The 21549-nt window shown below is 37.8% G+C and overlaps 1 protein-coding gene and 1 pseudogene across 1 annotated transcript; both read right to left on the bottom strand.

The window, feature by feature from the left end:
- Positions 1-2375: 2375 nt before the first annotated feature.
- LOC130568579 (dual specificity phosphatase 29-like) lies at positions 2376-4260 on the bottom strand. The gene is made up of 4 exons (XM_057357532.1): positions 4222-4260; positions 3721-3879; positions 3085-3290; positions 2376-2956 (listed from the first exon to the last, which is right to left on the bottom strand). Coding segments are annotated over exons 1-4 (561 nt in total). The 5' UTR covers positions 4224-4260; the 3' UTR covers positions 2376-2762.
- A 3358-nt stretch (positions 4261-7618) lies between these two features.
- Positions 7619-20469, bottom strand: LOC130568286 (beta-1,4-galactosyltransferase 4-like; annotated as a pseudogene).
- Positions 20470-21549: the final 1080 nt, after the last annotated feature.

Below are 21549 nucleotides of genomic sequence, written 5' to 3'. Positions count from 1 at the left end.
ATGTGAGGTTCACGGCATAAACGTATAATCGTTTTGTTGCTGTTAACTTTTGACACGTTCGTGAATATACACCGATCTGTTACTGCGGGGACATTTCCACGCCCATGACGTGGAACAAAACGAAACGTGATTGGTTGCTTTACCTGTCAGTCATATGACTTCCTGGGTGGGCCTTTGCCAAAGAAAGCGGCGATAAGTTCCAGACCTTCAGGTCTGGCTACGCGAGACTAGGTGACTGCTAGTGCGGTCATTTAACATCTAAATCTGCTGAAGACTTCCTTTTTTCCTTTAATCTTCTTAAACCGAAGGGGAGCGACAGTTTCTAAGGTATCTGAGAAGACTTCTAGAAGATTAGAGATAAAGCTATCTTTCTTTGTCAAAACTGTTCTAGCCATTCGATAGCGTGGAGTACACGAGAGATTTTTGCTAGATTAATTGTACAGGTGATGAGGCAGTGGTCCGAGATATCATCGCGCTGGGGCAGGATTTCTATGTTATCAACGTCAAGACGACAAAATTAAGTCTAAAGTATAATTACGGCTGTGTGTAGGTCCAGTCACATTTTGTTAAACACCAGCAGATTTAGGACTAATCCTAAAATAATAAAAAATGATCTTTTTTATCCACGTAGATGTTAAAGTCACCAACGATTAAGGCTTTATCTACCGTAACTACCAATTCTGATAAAAATTCTCTGAATTCTTTTAGGAAGTCTGTATTATAACCCGGTGGTCTGTAAATAGTAGCCAAATAAAAGAGATTTATTCTTTGATTCTAGTAGCATCATGTTAAGGGCCAGTACTAAGATTGAGTCCAGATTTATAATTCACTTCAAATATTTTGATACAAATTGTAGCATCGCCGCCTCCTTTAACTTTCAGCCGAGGCTTGTGCTTATAAAGGCGACGATTAGTTCCTTTCGTAAAGGGATCTGATGTTAAACAGCCAAAAATTTTGCTTTTGATTCTCATCCGTTATAGACATGTCATTATCTAATTAGATTTGTTTGAGATGATTTCAAATGTTCAAACAGATTTTCAAGCAAACACTGTCACAATATTATAAGAAGTCGATGATAATGAGTGCTGCGTTTAAAGTGAGCTTATCGAGCTAAGTGACATGTCGTGGCAGCTAGCAGATGGTTGGTTAAGCCAGTCTGTCTGCTTCCTGTCCTGGACCCCAGTTAGTCAAACATTAGAACTATTAAGACTATTGGTGAGATTTCTAGAGAGGACAGCGGCTCCTTCCCAGGAGGGATGAAGACAATCTCTCTTTAACAGGCCAGATCTCCCCCAAAAACATTTCCAATAGTCTATAAAGCCTATGTTATGCGGAGGGCATCACTTAGACATCCAGCCATGTGATGATAATAATCTACTATATGTCTCATCACCCTGATAAGCAGGGAGAGGACCAGAGCATTTTACAGTGTCTGACATCGTCTTTGCGAGCTCACACACTTCTTTAACATAATCTTTAGTGATCTTTGACTGACGAAGTCGAACATCAATAGTGCAAAAGTTGAAATGGTAACAAGAGCGGGAATGCGGTGCTGCGTTTCCTTATGACTATGCCGCCTGACAGTCACCCAGCTTTCCCACCGCATCGGGTCTAATGACGGAACCTTGTTATGTATGTGACTCGCTGTTACGGGCACTTCTGAAACAGTATCTAATAAATTAGCACACTTACTGTTCTCAACTAGCGTTCGGATGCGTGTCTCTAATTCTGTGATCTTCTCCGTCAGCCTGACTACATCCTTACATTTAGCACCCTCTTCGCTGACGGAAGAAGAAAAGCTATACATGTGGCATGAGGTGCAGAACACAATAACAGGAGAGGAAGCCATGATGACTTACCGCAGTTATTACATTGTGATGGGCAAGGCGGTACGCAGAAGCAGTCTCAGAAAGACCCTAACAACGCCTGGCAACCAGATGAAACACCCTAGTAACCAGCTAACACACCTCACCAACACCTAGAAAACACACAAAGCCTAACACCTAGCAACTAAATGGAAAACCCTAGCAACCTAGTTACTAACCAAAATACCCTATTAAGCTAAAACATCATTGCAACACATGGAGTAGACCACTATAGATGGTTTCATCGGCTGCACGCTCCGGGGCAGAAGATAACTTCTGTGTTTGTTTATTGGTCTGACTGGTGGCTAATAGTATAACTATTAATATTTATATTGATTTATATTATTATTTTATTGTAAACAATTTGTTGAATTTTGTTGTATGTTAATTTTTTTAAATAAACAATTTGTTGAATGGGTCGGGTAACTGTCGCATTTAAAGCAAACTTATGGTACATTGACATCTAGTGGTTGAGCTTGGTTTCACAGTCTAAATTCTAAATATTGTAGAGGCAAGTTTAGACAAGTAACGGGTCTTCTCGGTTAATCTACAGGCACTCTATTGTTTGTGGATGCGTACCGGAAGTTAAGGTCAGTCCACAAACTCACAATTGCACAGTAACGTTTGTTTATGTTGTTGCTTTGAAACCATCTATAGACCATCTAACAAAGCCTAGAACCACCTACATCACTAGCATTAAGTTAGAACATGCTATAATTATGCTAAAACATTCAAAACTAAAAATATATTGTCATATACTAATATACATTTTTTGGATGCTAACTACTTTGACAGGCACAAGACATTTGACGTGACCAAACACATGACCAAACCATCACGGTACAGGCATCACGGTGTCGTCTGTACCGTAACGGCTCGGGACTAATACGTGTACCGTTATATCCAGCCATGCAAATCTTTTTGAAGGTAGACCAGTTGTCTGATGAAGCCTCGGTTGGGATAGATGCATCTTTTCTTCTTTACAGTGTTGATTGCTTCCACCAGGTGCATGTTGCGTTTCAGCATGAGATAAGCCAGAACTATTGTCGCTGATCGACTCACTCCAGCGTGACAGTGAACCAGGACTTTTCCTGTAGGCAGAAGAAATTAAATTAGAAATCAGCTGGTTCAGGTGTGTATGATTATAGTTGGAAATGCAGTTTGCAAGAACACAAATCTTTAGCAACATTATGGAGGTTTATGAATGAAAACAGTTTACCTTTTTCTCCTAATGCTGTATGAATAAACTCTGCCGCAGGACTGAAGTAAGGGCTTAAATCAAATGTGTCTATATCTAATGACCTGAAGCCCATGTATTTCATTCCCCTCTTGGTGTAGATCTTAACGTCTACAACACCATCAACACAGTTCACCACATGGGTGAATCCACTCCTTTGCAGTTCACTATATTTTCTAGCCACTTTCCTAAAAGGATGAAATGCAACAGTGAGTTATTATTGCTGTAGTGAGCAAATGCAAGCTATAAAACTGAAGATTTTTCTGTCATGGTCTGTTTCATGAAGAAATGTGTTTTAAAGTGGCTGTATGTCTTATAGCTACACACAGAGACCTAAAGTTAAGACGGGCTGCTCCTGTGAGCAACTGCAGTTTTCAAAAAGTGAACCTTAAAATATGTGCTGCCATTGTACATTTAAGTAGAATTGAATACATTTCTCAAAATAACTTTTGTGTTCAACTGAAGTCATGTATGACATGAGGGTGAAGTAAGGATGACAGAATAGTTATTTTTGGTTGAACTTTCTAGTGTTCAAAGAGAATATTTACTGCATTTTACCCTCATGTTTAATTTTTCTGGGCGGTAATTTAGTCCCATAATTCAAAAGATTCTGCTTACATGTCGCCGATGTAAAGTCCGGGCCAGACTTCATTTGCTACGCCACTTCGATATTGTTTCATCGGCTTCAGAAGAGCCTCCATCTCTGTTACCGCCATATCGACTTGCTCCCGTTCACGTCGAGATGGAGGGAAAACAAAACCTTTCAAAAAATTCCACCTGTAAAACATTTGAAGCTTTAACGTCTGTACATTTATCGTCCGTTTATGGAAATGCAAATGAAAACTAAGACACAAATGTTGAAGTTATTGATCACGTCATCAAACTGTTCGATCATTCACTATCAGCATGAAAAAAGAACATTTATTAATAAAGATGTATTACTTTGTTGAAATTACAAAATGAATTTAAAAACAGTAATAATGTATTGCTCGCAATGTAGGCCTATTGTTTGACACCTCATCATATTTACACAATAATATAAACAAATCTCAACATATGGATGCAGTGCAGCATAATATCACCATTAAAAGAATTTATTATTAGACAACAATAACATACATTTTTGCGATGTCCGTAGTCGTTCTCCAGTGTCCTCTATCGAAATCCTGCGCACAGTCAACCGATACGATCAACGTTACTGCCTTTGACTTACCTCATAGAAACAACAGTTTCCACAACGGTGAGATACCTTGAGAACTCACGATTACTTCGTGAAACTAAAATCGATACATGAATCAGTTCTCAAGATAACATATTACAGAAAACGGAACTTGAAACACAACTTTATTTATAAATGACCGTTAAAAACATCCTCAAAACAGCATATAAGACATAAACAGACCTAGCTCATTAATTATGCAAACCCACAGCCAATGGCATGTCTCCAGCAGCATGTCTTTCAATACTTATAGATTTCGGGGTAGAAGTGGTTGTGTTTATTAGAAATGACAATAGTCTGGGTGTAGTATTATGTGCAGATATAAATCACACGACAGTAAGACCGTAGGCATACATCGTCAAGCGACAGAAATTACGTGACTGTAATATTTGTATCCTAACGTCTGATTGGTCTTTTACTTGCATGTCTCTGTAAAACGGATTGTGATTGGTCTTCCGATTTCCTAGGTTTATTCAAAAGAAGCACGGAAATCAAGACATTTACATTTAGTAATTTCAACATATTGATGAAATTCATATGGCTCAGTGGTTAGAGCATGGTACTAGCAATATCAATGGTTCGATCCCAGGGGATTGAATATAGTCAGAAACAAATGCGCAATGCAATGTAAGTCACTTTGGATAAAAGCGTCTGCCAAATGTAAAAAAATATAATTTAGCAGACGCTTTTTTCCAAAGCGACTTACAGAGAGTTGAGGGAGTAATAAGGCGATATGTCGTATACAGGAGCAATAATACAATAGGTGCCAATACCAAGTTACTAGTTTAAAAAAAGACAGAACGATACCTGTTGAGAGAAAAGAGTTGTTTTCTCATTTGTCTGTCAAGTATTCACAGAAGAGTTTTAAGTAGGTTTTTGAATGTTGAGAGAGAAGACCAGACTGTTATCATCTACCTTACACTTTTCCAGCTTCTGGGTTGCTATTTAAAGTATTTTTGCTATTGTTTGTCAACCTTGTTATGCAATTTTTTAAATATTGTTAAATAATAATAAAGAAAAAACAAATCTATATACTGGTTTGTGTGTTGTGAACTAAACACAATACTCTTTTTATCTTGATTTTTAATATGAGAAAACCTACTTAACAAGTCCTACATTATGGAGAAACAGCCCCATCTTGTGTCAAAAAAATGCATTACATTGGTGGCTGTAGCAGGCAAGTTCCCTTATTTTGAGTTTTATAGACCTCTTACTCGCCGACGGATTTTAAACTATCATCTTGTTGTGTTGTTTAGTGTCACAATCGACAGAATACAGTCTCCAATGTGATATTTTAACACATACCTGCTGCCATTGTCAAACAAAAACACTGACGACAGCTGTAGTTAAACACCATAAGACGAGCGGACTGAACAGAAACGATCATTAAACATGTTCGCGTTTCACTTCATAACAATAACCTAAGATTAAAAAACTACTGTCTTTTGTTGGTGTGGATTATGATTTGGGTATGCGTCTAAAAATATCTCACGTATGCCTAAATCATAAACTGGGGAACAATGTTATTTTTCACATAGCGTTGTCACTAGCTTTGTTAGTTATACAACTAGCAGTTAACTATCAGCCAGAAACTAAACAAAGGAAACTGTTTGTCAACTCTTTTTAGTTGTCACAAGTGCATTAGTATAAAGGGAGAGGGAACAGTGAGAAGGCTCATGTTATGTGTCAGGTTTGTGATCAATATGCATTCGCTAATGCTTGCCACTGTTAGCACACGCAGGCATCTTTAGATGTATACGCTCTCAGTTCACCTTTACTGTACACGCTTGGTTTCTCTGTCTGGTAGGTGTAAGTTAGATGTCAGGGCCTTAACTGGAGGTAAACCTGTCAGTTCATCTCTGGATCCATTGAGTGAGCGCGACAAGTCAGCCAGATTCCTTGCGTTAAAGTCAACTTTAAAAAAAACAATTGCAGTCCTAAACCGCCATTTCGAGTCATTCTCAAAAAGCAAAACGTGCTCCCTAGTGGTTATAGCGCATTCAAGGTGCAGTCTACATATTAGATCTGTATTTGAGTTCTTAACCCACAACCTGTTGCACTGCTAAACGCAATGTTCTACCAGTTGAGCTACAGGAACATATTAAATAGTTCAAAACGTGAAATGGCTTGAATCAATTTTTACCTTCTGAAACAGGAAGTGGGGAAGAGTATGTATTGTTGTTTTTTATTAAAAAATATGCCGGTATACTGGATGCATTGGCTTGACCAGAGCCATAAACTGTCCACTGATCCTCCACAATCTTTGCTTGTTCAACATCTGCATATTTGACCCTTGTTCACGGACTGTATGATGTTAAGATTCATCTCTTCACACTGAGGACAAACAACAGTCTCATAGACACCTGCGAAACATTCAGTGATGCTGAATCAGGAGCATGTTATCTTTTGAAAATGCAGTTGTTCTTCTGTGCTGTGGAGTTTATGTAAACATTTGTTATGTGAAATAACTTGTTAAGGGCGTTACTTAATTACAAATAAAACAATGAGTGAAAATAATTGTGGCATTCACTTACCAAACAACCAGAACGTACTTGTGTACTAGCAGTAGTAACGTGCGAAGGACGCTCTGATCCCCAGCAATATTAATGTGCTCAAGTTTACCGTTTTATCTTGTGTGGCCTGCCTTAAAGAAAAAAAGACAATCTTAAGAGAGAGTGTTACACAATGATGTGTTGTGGAAAAAAGGGTCCTTTCAATGCCAAAGAAAAACCTTGCAGACAAATCTTCCTGGTGTCAAAAGGTCAAACTTTATTCGCTCGAGCCAACAAAATGAGATGCTCAAAGTTCATCTAACATCACAGAATCTGACTCCAACCTTTGTTTCAGCCAATCAGGATTCATCGAGTTTGCTTAACCAATCTGGCAACGTGTTCCATCAGAAATGCAATACACAGTAATCAATGACATACAGTGAAATAAAACATATATTATCAAAAACATATCATGCATATTATAATAATTAGTCTTTACTGTGTTCATACATTGTGACATTACAATATGAAAACATAACATCAATAAGGTGGAAAATCTTCTATACATGCAAGCACAGAGATTTATGCCATTTTTGGTTATCCACTTAATTACTGGTGAGAGAAATCCAGAGGAACCCACCGCTACACACACACACACGCACGCACAGCACGCACGCACGCACGCACACACACACACACGCACACACGCACACACACACGCACGCACACACACACACACACGCACACACACACACACACACACACACACACGCACTCTGGACTGAATCACAGCGGATCATCTGGATCACTCTACCAGTGGGTCCAAAGTGGGCTGAGGTGGGTCAAGGAAGGCTGTGACAAAATAAGACAAAAAAACAGCGTAGTCCAGTTGAGGAATACTGCAATTAAACTTCTATTTATTCATATAAATAACAAGAAAACAAAAGTACTCTTTAGGAAGAGAGAACAAATGTGCATTTCCCCCCATATTTCCATTTTCAAATATTATGGGAGGTCCAGAAATGGATTGAACCCGTCTAAGGTGAATTAAAAAGTTTGTGAATCGCTGTTCTATACTGACACCGACTACCATAAATACACACATGGTGCCATAAACTGGCATCACACATAGTGATCTATAGCTGACGGTGATCGGCCGATAAACAATGCAAAACAATGTAATGACTCTTTATTCAACACTAGTTTAAATAAGAATTCACATTTGATTAAAAAACTTCTGGTTACATGGTTTATATTTACTTTTAGATCATGACTACAACCAAAAGCTTTCTTTTAATTAACTTTTCATCAAAAAAACGGTTCCCTGCCAAAGACGAGTGAGTGTGGCAATCGGTGTTTGTACTGTTGTACAGCAGGTGGCGCTGTTACACATATTTGGGAAAAGAACAGAATCTTTGACAAAAAATGCAAATGATCTCAGCTGTTTAATCAAAATGATGCATTTTTGAAGAAACCTACCGACATTTAAGAGGTGATAAAAAAGAAGAAATGAAGATAGAAGAATACGGTTTCTTTTGTTTAAAAGCAGAGACTCTGCTCTTTCATTTGTTATATTGTTTGTCCATAAATTCATTACAGAAAATGTACTGTGAGCCGTCACATTGTAGTGAAAAAGGCTCAAAAACGCTGCCGCTGGCTGGCAACTTAAAAAAAAAGTCTGTCCTGGAAAGAGTTAATAAAGAAATGTAAGAGATTGTTGTTTGATTCAGGTTTTTGCAAACGTTATTAAACCCTAGTACCCAGCTAAATCCCTAATGAAACCCCGAGACTCAACGCCTATAAATGATATGAAAAACTCTATAGTGACCGTACCATGACGGTTCGGGACAAATACATGTTCTGTTACCTCCCAAGTAGCCACAGAAGCTGAGGTGAAGTTTGACCAGCTGTCTCAGGATGCCATCATTGGGTGAAACGCCTCTTATTTCCTTCACCGTTTTGATTGCTTTCACCAGGGTCATGTTCTGCTTCAGCATCAGATAGAATACTGTCTTACGGTATAAATGTGGACGACGTTAAAATCCTTCAGCAGAGTGAAGACATTTCGGATCATTATCTGGTATTATGTTTGCTTCACTGGCCTACGGCTGCAAAAAAACTCATTGTTACAAATATGGTAGAACAATAACTTCAACTACCAAAGATGCGTTTCTCGATAATCTGCCCGAATTGTCTCAAATCATGAGAAATAACGTTGAAGATCTTGACATTACCACTGAAAATTTTAATTCCACCTTCTCGGTAACGCTAGACAAAGTTGCTCCACTACGTTTAAAGAAGATTAAAAATGGCAGCCCCACACCGTGGTATAATGAACACACTCAGGCTCTAAAGAAAGCGGCCCGAAAAATGGAGCGCAACTTTAAGAAAACTAAATTAGAGGTATTTCGTACAGCATGGAAGGATAGTATTCGAAAATACAGGAAAGCCCTAAAAACTTCTAGATCCGCCTACTTTTCATCACTAATAGAAGAAAACAGCACAACCCTAGGTTTTTATTTAACACGGTGGCTAAATTAACAAAAAATAAATCGTCAGTGACTTCTGATCCTGTATATCAGCATAGCAGTGATGAATTTATGAACTACTTCACATATAAAATCCAAGATATTAGAGAAAAAATTATAACAATGCAATCAGAAGTGAAACCCGCTGAACAAACTAACTACAGCGCCCTTAAGGAGAAAATGCAATTATTTTATACCGTAGATCAAGATGAGCTGTCTAAAATTATTAGATCATCTAAATCAACAACATGCATACTAGACCCTATACCTACAAATCTACTGAAAGAGATGCTCCCAGAAATTATAGATCCTCTTCTTGGTATTATTAACTCATCTCTGACATTAGGACATGTGCCTAAAGCATATAAGGTGGCTGTTATAAGGCCCCTTGTCAAAAAACCCCAACTCGACCCTAGAGAACTAAGGAACTACAGGCCTATATCGAATCTACCTTTCATATCTAAAGTTCTGGAAAAAGTAGTTTCAACTCAATTATGCTCCTTCCTCCAAAGGAATGACATCAATGAAGAATTCCAGTCTGGATTTAGAGCATGTCACAGTACAGAGACTGCTTTGATCAGAGTTACAAATGATCTGCTATTGGCGTCTGACCGAGGTTGTATCTCGTTATTGGTGCTGCTAGACCTTAGTGCTGCATTCGATACCATTGACCACAGCACACTCCTACATAGACTCGAAAATTATGTCGGCATTAAGGGAATAGCTTTGAAATGGTTTAAATCTTATTTATCCGACCGTTTTCAATTTGTAGCAATAAACAATGAGGTGTCACGCAAATCGCAAGTCCAGTACGGTGTACCACAGGGCTCAGTCTTAGGGCCTCTGCTCTTCGCATTATACATGCTACCTCTAGGAGATATAATAAAGCGACACGGAGTTAGCTTTCACTGTTATGCTGATGATACTCAACTTTATATTTCCTCGAAGCCTCATGAAACACACAGTTCCATCGAATAATGGAATGCATAGTCGATATAAAAAACTGGATGAGTAACAACTTTTTATTACTGAACTCGGACAAAACGAAGTGTTACTTATTGGACCGAAAACTGCTATAAGTAACAACCAAGAATACTGTTTAACTATTGACGGATGTTCCATAAAACCCTCGTCGTCAGCAAAGAATCTTGGCGTTCTATTCGATAGTAATCTGTCATTTGAGAGCCACGTCGCCAACACCTGTAAAATTGCGTTTTTCCATTTTAAGAATATATCTAAACTACGTCATATGCTGTCAATCTCAGATGCAGAGAAGTTAATTCATGCATTCATGACATCAAGACTAGATTACTGTAATGCACTGTTAGGTGGTTGCCCTGCAGGCTTATTACAAAAACTCCAATTGGTCCAAAACGCGGCAGCTCGAGTTCTTACACGTACAAAAAAGTATGAACATATTAGCCCGGTTCTGTCAACCTTGCACTGGTTACCTATAAAGCATCGCGTTAACTTTAAAATCTTGCTTATTACCTATAAAGCCTTACATGGTTTAGCTCCTCAGTACTTGAATGAACTCCTTTTGTATTACAGTCCTTCACGTGCATTACGCTCTCAGGCGTCCTGTCAGTTGGTAATACCTAGAATTTCAAAATCAAGTGCAGGTGGTAGATCCTTTTCCTATCTAGCGCCTAAACTTTGGAATAGTCTTCCCTGCACTGTCCGGGAGGCAGACACACTCTGTCAGTTTAAATCTAGACTAAAGACGCATCTTTTTAATCTTGCATACACTACTCTTCCATAATATAAATCTTTAGAGGGTTTAGGCTGCATTAGTTAGATCAACCGGAACCAAAAACACAACTGATGTACTTGTTGCATCAAAGAGTACAGAACAGTACTCTACTCTCAGCCAGTCTTGTCTCATTGTTCCAAGGTTACCACAGCGAGCAGGATGCAGTTCATGGCCTGACCTGATGGTAGAGCGGAGAATGGGAAGTGGGGACCTGACAAGAGCTGAGATGATAGAGCTGGATAAAGAAGGACGCGGTCTCTTGACATGTCTTCACCACAAAACTTCGAATGCTATTAGATTATTAATGATAATCTTAAACTATAATTTATTTTATTATTAAGTTTATTTATTTTATTTAGCCTTGTTGTGCAAGTTCTCTGGAGCTTGTGCAGAGGCAGCAGCCTTTGCCAGAGGGGAACTGGAATCCCCTGGTTGGGCCTGGGTTCTCCTGAGGTTTTTTTTCTCGATTAGAGTTTTGGGTTCCTCGCCACCGTTTGCATACTGTTTTTGCACTATCTGCCTGACCGGGGGGGGGCTGCTTTAGAATTTTAAAGTTTTACTTTTACTTAATTAATATTGCATATAGGAATTTATTATCTGTTATATTTGACCTGTGCTTCTCTCTCCTTTATCCTAAATGTGTGCTCTCACTGAGCGTGTGTGTGTGTGCGTACTTGTCTGTGTACGTACGTGTGTGTGTGTGTGTGCGTGAGCATCCATGTGTGTGTGTGTCTCTGTGTCTGTGTCTGTGTGTGTTGGTGCGTGTTGTGTGTGTGGAGTGTTTTGTGTGTGGGTGTGTCTGTCTTCTGTGTTTTCAACCTTTTCTTGTTTTTGCAGGTACAACTCTGATTGTGTTGCTTGTAGTCATTGTGTCTCATGTACAGCTGCTTTGTAACAATGAAAATTGTAAAAGCGCTATATAAATAAAGTTGAGTTGAGTTGAGATAGGCCAAAACTAGTGTTGCTGATCGGCAAAGAACCAGGATTGTTCCTGTGGGAACAAGAAATTAGAGTAGTGACTTCACAGATTTCACAGGTATAAATAACATACAACATCAGTGCATGAAAATAGAGCGCTAGAGAGTAGGGTTGTCATACCATAAACATATTTTACAATACAATACCAGCTGAAGTATCACCTCAAGTAGTATAATAATATGAATGTAAAGCGCTCACCTCCTGGCATCAGTGCTGTATGTATTTAAACTTTGCCGCAGTGTCAAAGTAGGCGCTAATGTCAAATGAGGGTGAATCGTCTGCTGCTATGCCCCAGTAAGTGATGCCCATGCCATCATAGATCTCATCGCCATGTCTGGAGCTGTGCTGGCAGTTCAGGACATGGGTGAATTAATGTCTGCGCATCTCTTCAACATTTTCAGCTGTAAATCCACAAGGATGAAAGGCAACACTGAGTTATTTGACATATTTTTTGACACATGACACATTTACTTGAGATGAAATGGTTTCACCCCTGTAGGCTACTAAGTACTTCGTTCCAGTTTACTTTTCTTGTAACTTAATTCTCTTTGTGGCAATTCTAATGGACGTTGAAGTTTACACACAGCTGGAGCAACCGGCCCCAGCCTACCAGACCTGAAACAAACTGAGCTGAATTCAGACCGCTTGAGCAAACCCCAGGTCACATTCAGTAAAAACATTATCGCCTTTATAGTTTCCATATCTGAAGATGTTTATTAACATTCTTAGATGACATAAACACACAATATCTGGACCTGTGACGGCAGGCTGAAGTTCAGAGAGATTTTAAAATCAGGTGCAGGCCACAGCAGCTTGTGAACGCTAGAGGAAGAGTCCCTCCGTGTGTTTTAACACAAACTGTCTCTGGACTATGTGACGTGTCAAATTTAGCCTCAATTTTCTAAATTTAATTATGTGCCACAATTACCTAGTAAAAGCTTTTATGAAAGTTACACATTTTCACAGATTAAAGAGACTTAATACTTAAATCTTTCAGACATCAATAATTACCTTATGAATCTCAAAGATTGTGACAAAAGTTGTATATTTTATTTTAGCTGCAATGCATGCTGGGAATCATGTATGAGTTTTTTTACTGTTACCCAGCATGCATTGCAGCATTTAACTTTCTTTTGTTAACCATCACCATCACAGTTGAGATTCATACACTGATTCTTCATGTCTGATTGATTCAAACAGTTGGCTTTTTAAATCTATTAAGAGAGTACCTTCATTATAAAATATATCACTGTAGTGCTGTAGCTCAGAGTCAAGAACGCTAAATTAAGTCTGTAAATGACAAAACACACCTACATGCAGAGTAAGAAAGTCATAATTGTATCACATACCACCAATAAGTGGACAAGAATATTTAGCTTTGTTTTATTTTTATAAATGTGCATTATTAACACACTGTTACAGCTAACCAAAATTAAGTAAAGAATTAACAATGATAAGAGCCTAACTAAAGGAAACACTAAACACTATTAGGGTGACTTCTTATTGTTCACGTTTTCTTCAGTGACTGTGTTTGTTATCAGCAGGTGTTCATCATTAATGACTCAATCATCACTTCATTAATCACATTAATTATCTCATTAACTTTAACTCTGCTTCAGTGTTACTTTTTAACACTCTGAGTGAGAATTATATAAACACTAATAGTGTTAATTTTACACTGGAGGTTTTGCTGTGTAGAGGTTATCTGTTGACTGACAGAATGTTGTAGGAACAGGTTTTGAAACCGTCCTTCTTCCACTTCTGAGGAGTCCGGCGTAACAGAAGCATCCTGGGTCAGCAAGCAAAAACAAATGTCAGGTGCAATACTCAACCAATCCGCTACTTAAAAAATGAAAAACTGTTTTTAAAAATAAACATTGTCTTGGCATAGTTGCTATGCAGAGGTTATTTAAGAGATTACTGACTGGGACTAAGACGCTCTTCACCGCTCCTCAACTACATAAAACATTCGCCTTCTTATATAAAGGGTTTTCCGAGTAAAAAAAATGCTGTACATATTCAAAGAACCAGTTCTACTGTAAAAAAATCCAACTTTCAAAATGTTCTCCCTACACAGATAAATAAGTAACTTGAACATAGCATTGTAGTTAAAGGAGTCAAATGATTGTCTTTGCATATACTGAACAAAATGAGCCTAAACATGTTTCTAACAAAGATTATTTTGTTGACTGGCCTTACATTCTCAAGTTTTTGGCCAAAATGCGTCAGAAAGTTTGCCCAACATACAAAACAGTGTATTCTGAACAAGCAATATTGCAAGAGTTTGAAAGTTCCCAAGATGCATTGCAGCAATTCTGTGTTTTTTATTTGTTTTTCTTCTAAAGATTAGTGTTTTTATTTATGCTTTCATATCGTTGTTACTGTTAGTTATCTGTTGAGCTTAGAGTTCTTTTAATGAATGATGGTTTTTGTTACCATGGTTGAGATTTGTGTGTTCAATGTTGTGGTTAAATATTTACAAAACCCATAACCGACAAACGTTGCGCAATAGTACTGATCTATGGGAAAAAACAAAATGAAATATGTGTATGTGAGTTAGTGTTGTCAAAAATATCGATATCTTACCCAATACGTATCGATACTGAAAAATCTGAAACGGTTCCAATACGCATGTCCCACGTATCGATACCAGCTGTGCGTTCCCGCTCTCTCTCATTTTCCGACAGCGAGTTGACACACACTGCACGTGAACGCAGTGACAACAGAGCCCCGCCTCCTCTCACAGTCTTGATTCATTTGGGGCAGTTAAATTAAATCTTGTTAATGTGAGAAAAGATGGCCAGTGCAGAGTCTCATTAACACATCTGGCGCTTGGTGAACGCTCGTTTACGCTTCCCATGTTTACCATAGCGCTCTATGTATGTGCACTGATCAATAATTTCATCCACTAGTTTCATTCGCCATGGTTAAACGTTGTTTATGTTAGTACGGAGTCTCCGCAACAGTTCTTATGTTTAATGCACGCGTTTCTGTAGCTGCGTTTACATGGACCAATGTAATCCGATTAAAAATCCAATCCGAATGAAAACGCTCCATATAAACACGTCAATCAGATTAAAATGCCCAAACCGATTGAAATTTAATTTGGATTGTAAGGGGTTGTTTATGCCATTTGTAATCCGCTTGATGGGACATATAAACACTTGATCCGATTAAAAACCGAAGTAGGAAGTTGTGCGCATGTGCAAAGACGACTCTGGCTCGTACAGACATAAGGGCGAATGACGCACAGAACGGAGCAGCTGTTGCTAAAGAAACCAAACATCATAAATCTGACAGAGCGGTACACATTTCCATATGCTTGTCATCGCTAAATGAACATATTAATGTTTCTATGCATTTAAAATGTCTTTACTGTTTCCCTGAAGTGAGTTTTTAACCGCAATTTCTGAGTTCCTTTTTAAAACACGATACATTTGCAGATGTACAAACATACTGTAGGCTAAAATATCTAATCATAAAATTTCATCAGTAGGCTACCGAACATTTCTTTTATTTATCATTTACTTACATGTGCTTTGGAAGGATTAACTGTGTTTACCATGGTAAGTCGCTGTACTGACATTGCTTCATTGATATGTGGACATTATTTTGCGTTTATGAAATGTACATTATTATGCTGGTGTCTGTGACATAAAATAAACACATCTGTGCTTACAACATTGTTTGAGTAGCCATTTTGTGAATATTATAATGATACCCGCGTCTCTGTTTACCGTTAATGCTGATATATGAATCCGCATATCATCACTTCTAAAGTTCGGTATTAGCTGTTGCTAAACATTTATTTTAATAATTGTTTGCCTGCAGATGCTCTGGTGGGTCTTGGTAGTTTTGTCATGGTAAAACCGCATCGGGTGTGCTCGTGCTTCATTGGCACGAGACATATCTCTGCCTTTATAAACTGTGTCGTGCCGTTTGTAAAATAAAATATACACAACATGTGCTTTAAAACACTGTTTTAGTGGGTATTTAGGTGAACACTTGTGCAGTGTGCGCATGTCAGCAGATTATATCGGATTTTAAGCTTGTCATGTAAACACGCACATCAATCAGATCACTTCATTTACCTTTCATGTAAACACTACATTCAGATTGCACAATCTGATTCAATTCAATCCGATGTGAACATGTAAACGCAGCTTGTCTTTATGTGCGCTCATCAATGATTTCATCCACTCGTCTCATTCGCTCTGGATAAATAGATGTTTGAAATGATGCTGGTGCGGTCAAGTCTCCGCAACAGTTCTCGCGTGATACACGTTTGCACTTCTGTGTTTACCATAGCGCTCTATGTATATGTGCGCTAATGAATGATTTCATATGCTCCGGTTAAACGTAGTTAATTTAAGAAAGATGGCCATTGGGAATCTCTGCAACAGTTCCTGCGTTTAAAGTTAGCGTTTTTTTTTTTTAAGTTTGCGTTTGTGTCTATATGTGCGCTGATCAATGATGTGAATAAAAGCCAAATCTAAAATATTTAACGAACAATGAATGAGCAATACATTTGTTCAAGTGTTTATTAATTTCTTTTAAATGTAAGTTACAAAAATACAACTATTTATGTAAGATCCCCCTGTTGAAAAAACAGAATATGCTGGGTTAGGCATGTTTTGATGCTGGTATGACCATCTTAAACCAGCATATGACCAGTTTAAACCAGCACAAACCAGCATCAAAACATACCGAACCAGCATATGATGTTTTTTTTCAACAAGGTCTGGTCCATTAATACTGACAAATACAACTCTGATTTGAAATAGTAAATGTATTAGTAAAATTTACATTAGATTAACAATTAACAAATAATGTAAAAATATTCCTCATTGTCTAGTCTTGTTCAATTTAACTTTAAATAAAATGTAAAAAACGTAAGGCCTTATTGCTATGGCAGTTTTTCCCTGTGGTATCGAAAATGGTATCGAATATCCATAATTGTTTTAGGTATTGAAGCGAAGTTAGAAATTCCAGTATCGTGACAACACTAATGTGAGGTTTCTGCCCAACGGCGATTTCACCTTCATGCTCTTCATTCTGTATTAAAGAGTTGTTTTAGGACATAAATAGGATATAGACGCAGTCAGGAAGGAAGTAGAATCTCTCAATGAGATGTGAACGCACAGCAAGAACTTAACACAAGCACAAATATAATACACGTGCATGAATAACACCACAACCACCCTATGACATCAGCGCTTCGGCACATCAAATATAATCATACAAGATCAAAAGTATATAATTGTGATGTGTTACTTTGTTGCCTTTCCTTTTTTAAACTTCTCTTACACTTATACACTTATCAGGTGTAAACATGAATGTGTCAACTTCCGCATGACTCACCTGTCTTTATTCACTTGATATCCGCTGTCTCTCTTGTGAAAGACCATGGTGTAACGCGCCACCTCGGCGGGCGGACACACTATTGTCATCTTCTGTAGCTGTATCCTGAAAAACATGCTTCTGTTAACTCACCAACAGGAAAAGTATCAAATGTTTTTCTCCAATGTTTATCAAATTTTGTGGTATGGCGGACCTGTTTCACAGACTGCGGTGTTGACACAAATAGCTCTCTGACTTTTCAGACCACAAGGCCCAAGCCTAAATAATATTGTATCTCTGTTTGACATACTTGTGCGTTACAGAAATCGGTGTGAAATGTTTTCATGATCACTGCTGTCACTCCAGAGAACTCGTCCTCACACGTATGGTTGTACAGTTTTCTCTTACAGTATTCGGAGGTCATCGTCCTCTCCGCCCCAGTATGTGTTTGGAAAGCCGTTCACCCGGTGGAACTGGTCCTCAGTCATGGTTTAAACTCCTCCAAAGTACCCTTTATATCTCAGCCTGTGCAGAAATGGGCAGATTTAACAAATCAAATAAGACTTTGAATAAAGAAGTTGAGGTTATCCCTCACTTGTAGCCGGTGGAATTCCTCCCCACCGCTGGATGTTTGGGCTGTTCCTCGCAGATGTATAAGTTCTGATCTTTCTCAGGGATGAGATCCACATCGTGGTGTATAAAACAGTCCCAGTTGTAATCCTTAAGAGCCTTCTGATAACCAACATTTAACAACTTTGCTCTGTTAAACCTCACATCTCCAGCCTGCGAGACAAACACAAAGAGTTTAAACATGTCTGCATCTTACATTATTATCTATTCGTTTTCCCAAGAATCACAGTCACCAGATACTCCAGCTCATAAACCATATTCATCTAAACATGTCAATCCCATTCTTGTATATCACAACATTTTATTTCGTTCACTAATTGAGTTTGCAGACTGTCATTGAGGCAGAAAAAATAAAAAGTATTTCTCAGACAGGAAGAAAACAAATAAGATCGACCTCGAGGAACATTGTGTAGAGATGCACTTATAACTTCATCAAATAATCTTTCATTTATTTGTATTATACATAATGTAAATACATATTTTTTTATTTTATTCATATATTGGGTTTTATATCATTTGAATGAAAAGTCAAATATAATTCTAACACATATGTATATTTCAGTGTGAAGCAGGCAGTACAATTTAAAATAGAGTTCAAGGAACAATGACTTTGTTGAATGACATCTTGAGAGCGCCTCCTGTGGAGAACAACACACAGAAAACTGAAAACAGACTTCCGGGAGTAAGTGAAAGGCCCACCAGCCAGATGAAGTCCTTGAACACAGCACCAAGTGAATGTACATTTAAACCACTGTTCCCAAAAGTAATAAAAGTCTTTGCTTAACCTCAAACTTGTTTTCTGTACCGTTTCTTTAATGCGACCAAACTGCAGGACCCATTCAACAAATCGTTTATTCAATAAAATGAACATATAACAAAATTCAACAAATCGTTTATTTAATACAAGTATTATACAATAATATAATAATGTTATTTAAAAATATATAAATAGTTAAATTCTTAGACACTAGCCAATCACAAACCGGAAGTTAACTGGAGGTCAGGTTCGCGCGAGTCTGCTGACACGGTCTATAACAGACCAGTGCTCGTGACACTTACGCGCAGCAATACAGCACGCGCACTAGTAGAATAAACTACTGATGATGTGTTTTCACAAATATTACACATTAATATCCAAATATTCATTAAGCTAACATAATATCATTATATATAATGATACTGATATTATATGTTTCTTTCTTTAGACCAAGTTACCAATGTTGAGGCTCTTCCATCCAGTTACGCGGGGGTAAACCCGGGGGTGACCCTAGATGGACACACTCAACACCAGGAGGACTTCTCTAGGTCATCCTCACTAAGATCGTCTGAAGTTTAAGGAGCAGATCATCAGCCATCCTAAAGCCTTTAGCAGTGGAGCACTAGAACAGGCCGATGTTCAGACTCCGAGAGAGCTTCACCCAAAACCCTCTGAATTCTGCGGCCCGCCGTCAGCTATATACCGTGAAGAACCCATAGTCTCATTAACGGTGACTTCATATAAATAACATTAACTTCTATTTTATAGATGACAAAATGACGTATTATACACATGACCACAAATGGAACTTAATTATATTTATAAATGACTAATAAAACATCCCCAAAACAGCACAAAAGCCCTGCAAAGACGTACGTGAACTAATTATGCAAAACAACAGCCAATGGCAAGGCTCCAACAGCAGACCTAGCAATATCTTTTACAATTCATATATTGTTTTGAATATATTACTAAAATAACGTGTATTTTCTTTATAAAAACCTAGCTTTACAGTGTGACAACAAGACTGGAGAAGTCTGGAGTCATTCATGACATTGTAGGAGAGGAGATTCAACAGCGCGCGAGTTACAGCAAAACGGGATGCTATTTAAATAGCAGTCGTCTTTTATATATGTATTATTTCTCACTGTAAACAGCATGTAGGCCGGATTACAGGAATCTTTTAGGTTTCCCAAAACGTCTCCGTGTGCACTTGATTTGCAAGTCTGTCCGATTACACTGACGTACGCAATTAAACCAAAGACAGAATCGTTGCAAGCCCAGAAGTCTGTGTAAGACATCATTTACTTACAATAGAAGCATCGAGTCTTGAATATGATATAAAAGCCAAGCGCATAATCCACAGTAACAACCAAACTGTTTGAGTTTCTCCTCAGAATTCACAGCCGCAGTAATTCAACTACAGGCCACGGGGCGGAAGCGCGCGTTAAGTGCCTGCGCTGGTTTTCAATGGTGTTAGCGCCACCTACCGAACTGGATGCTGCAGTTTCAGGAACAAACTTCTAATACCATTTTCTAGCATAAAAACGTGCAACCAAGCAGAAACCCCACCAACTACTAACGACTTGTGTTTATTTCACTCAGATTCTCTTCTTTCAATTCAATTTAGTTGCTAAGTGATGCTTATTGAGCTGTTCATTTTTATTATTTCAATTGCTCATTTTAATTGTTATTATAATATAAAGAATGTAAAATAAAGATGGAATCATATGTTATGCCTTTTGCAGTCACAAAATCACAATCAGACTTTTCAAATTGTGGAAAGAGGTAAGACACAAGTCAGTTTTAAGCCCCTGTTGTTACTTATTTGTCCAGTAGGGGGACGCTGTACATTATGAACCACCAGAACAGAACTAATAACAGACAACTAACAATTAATCATAGGTGAGATAACATCACAGTCAACATAATAATTATCCAGCATACAATATTCGTAAATGTGTTTTAAGAAAACAAAGGTCAACAATTGAGCACCAACAATCACAAACATGATCAAACGCAAATTGAAAACTTTATTCCCATATGGATTTGAGTTGTTTCTTGTGAAAAAAATATGATCAGATTATCTAATGTATGTACATATAATACACTTTGTTGTCAAAACAGCTTAATGATCCTGATTAAAATGTATGTGCACCTAATGTGGGTTTCGTTTGTGATTGTTAGTGCTCAATTAATCATCTATCTTGTTTTCTTAATAGCAATTGTTGGCTGTTTAAATAGGCCTAGTATGTTGTGGTGTTATTTAACTCAGCTGTAATAATAATCGGAAATAATAAAAATAATTAAATGATCATGCAGTTATATGTTCTCTTTAACTTGTTGTTTCAAAAAGGTTTAGAAAGGTTAGGAAAGTAAATCTGTCTGAACTTGTATGAACTGTAAATCTCCTCTTTCTATCTAATGTAAATTGTATTCTCTCTTCAGACAAAGAAAGTCCATCAATACAGAGAGGTTGCAAAGTACCAACACTCAGCAAATGCACCTCCTGCTGTTCCCTGTACCACTGTCCGTTCTTTTTACAAACCCTCAAAGAAATGTAAAGTGCAGACTCAGCTTTACTTTGCAAGGGCAGTTGTCTATGACGGTAACATATTTGTGAATTGTTTTTATAATAATGGAATGCTGATGTTAAATACATACACGATTGATGTACATTTTTTAGTATTTCTCAACCAAAGTAATTTCAATATTATGAGAGCATTAATATTATCATGTGGCATATAAAT

Source organism: Triplophysa rosa, linkage group LG17, assembly GCF_024868665.1.
Source record: "Triplophysa rosa linkage group LG17, Trosa_1v2, whole genome shotgun sequence".
In the NCBI taxonomy this organism is placed as follows: Eukaryota; Metazoa; Chordata; class Actinopteri; order Cypriniformes; family Nemacheilidae; genus Triplophysa; species Triplophysa rosa.
This window is presented reverse-complemented; position numbering and strand designations above follow the sequence as displayed.

Bases quoted from the DNA above. Each gene is read 5' to 3' on its own strand.
- LOC130568579 (XM_057357532.1), bottom strand. The intron at 3,291-3,720 runs GTAAGCAGAATC...TCATCCTTTTAG, and splicing joins GGACTTTACATCGGCGACAT to GAAAGTGGCTAGAAAATATA. The intron at 2,957-3,084 runs GTAAACTGTTTT...TTCTGCCTACAG, and splicing joins TACAGCATTAGGAGAAAAAG to GAAAAGTCCTGGTTCACTGT.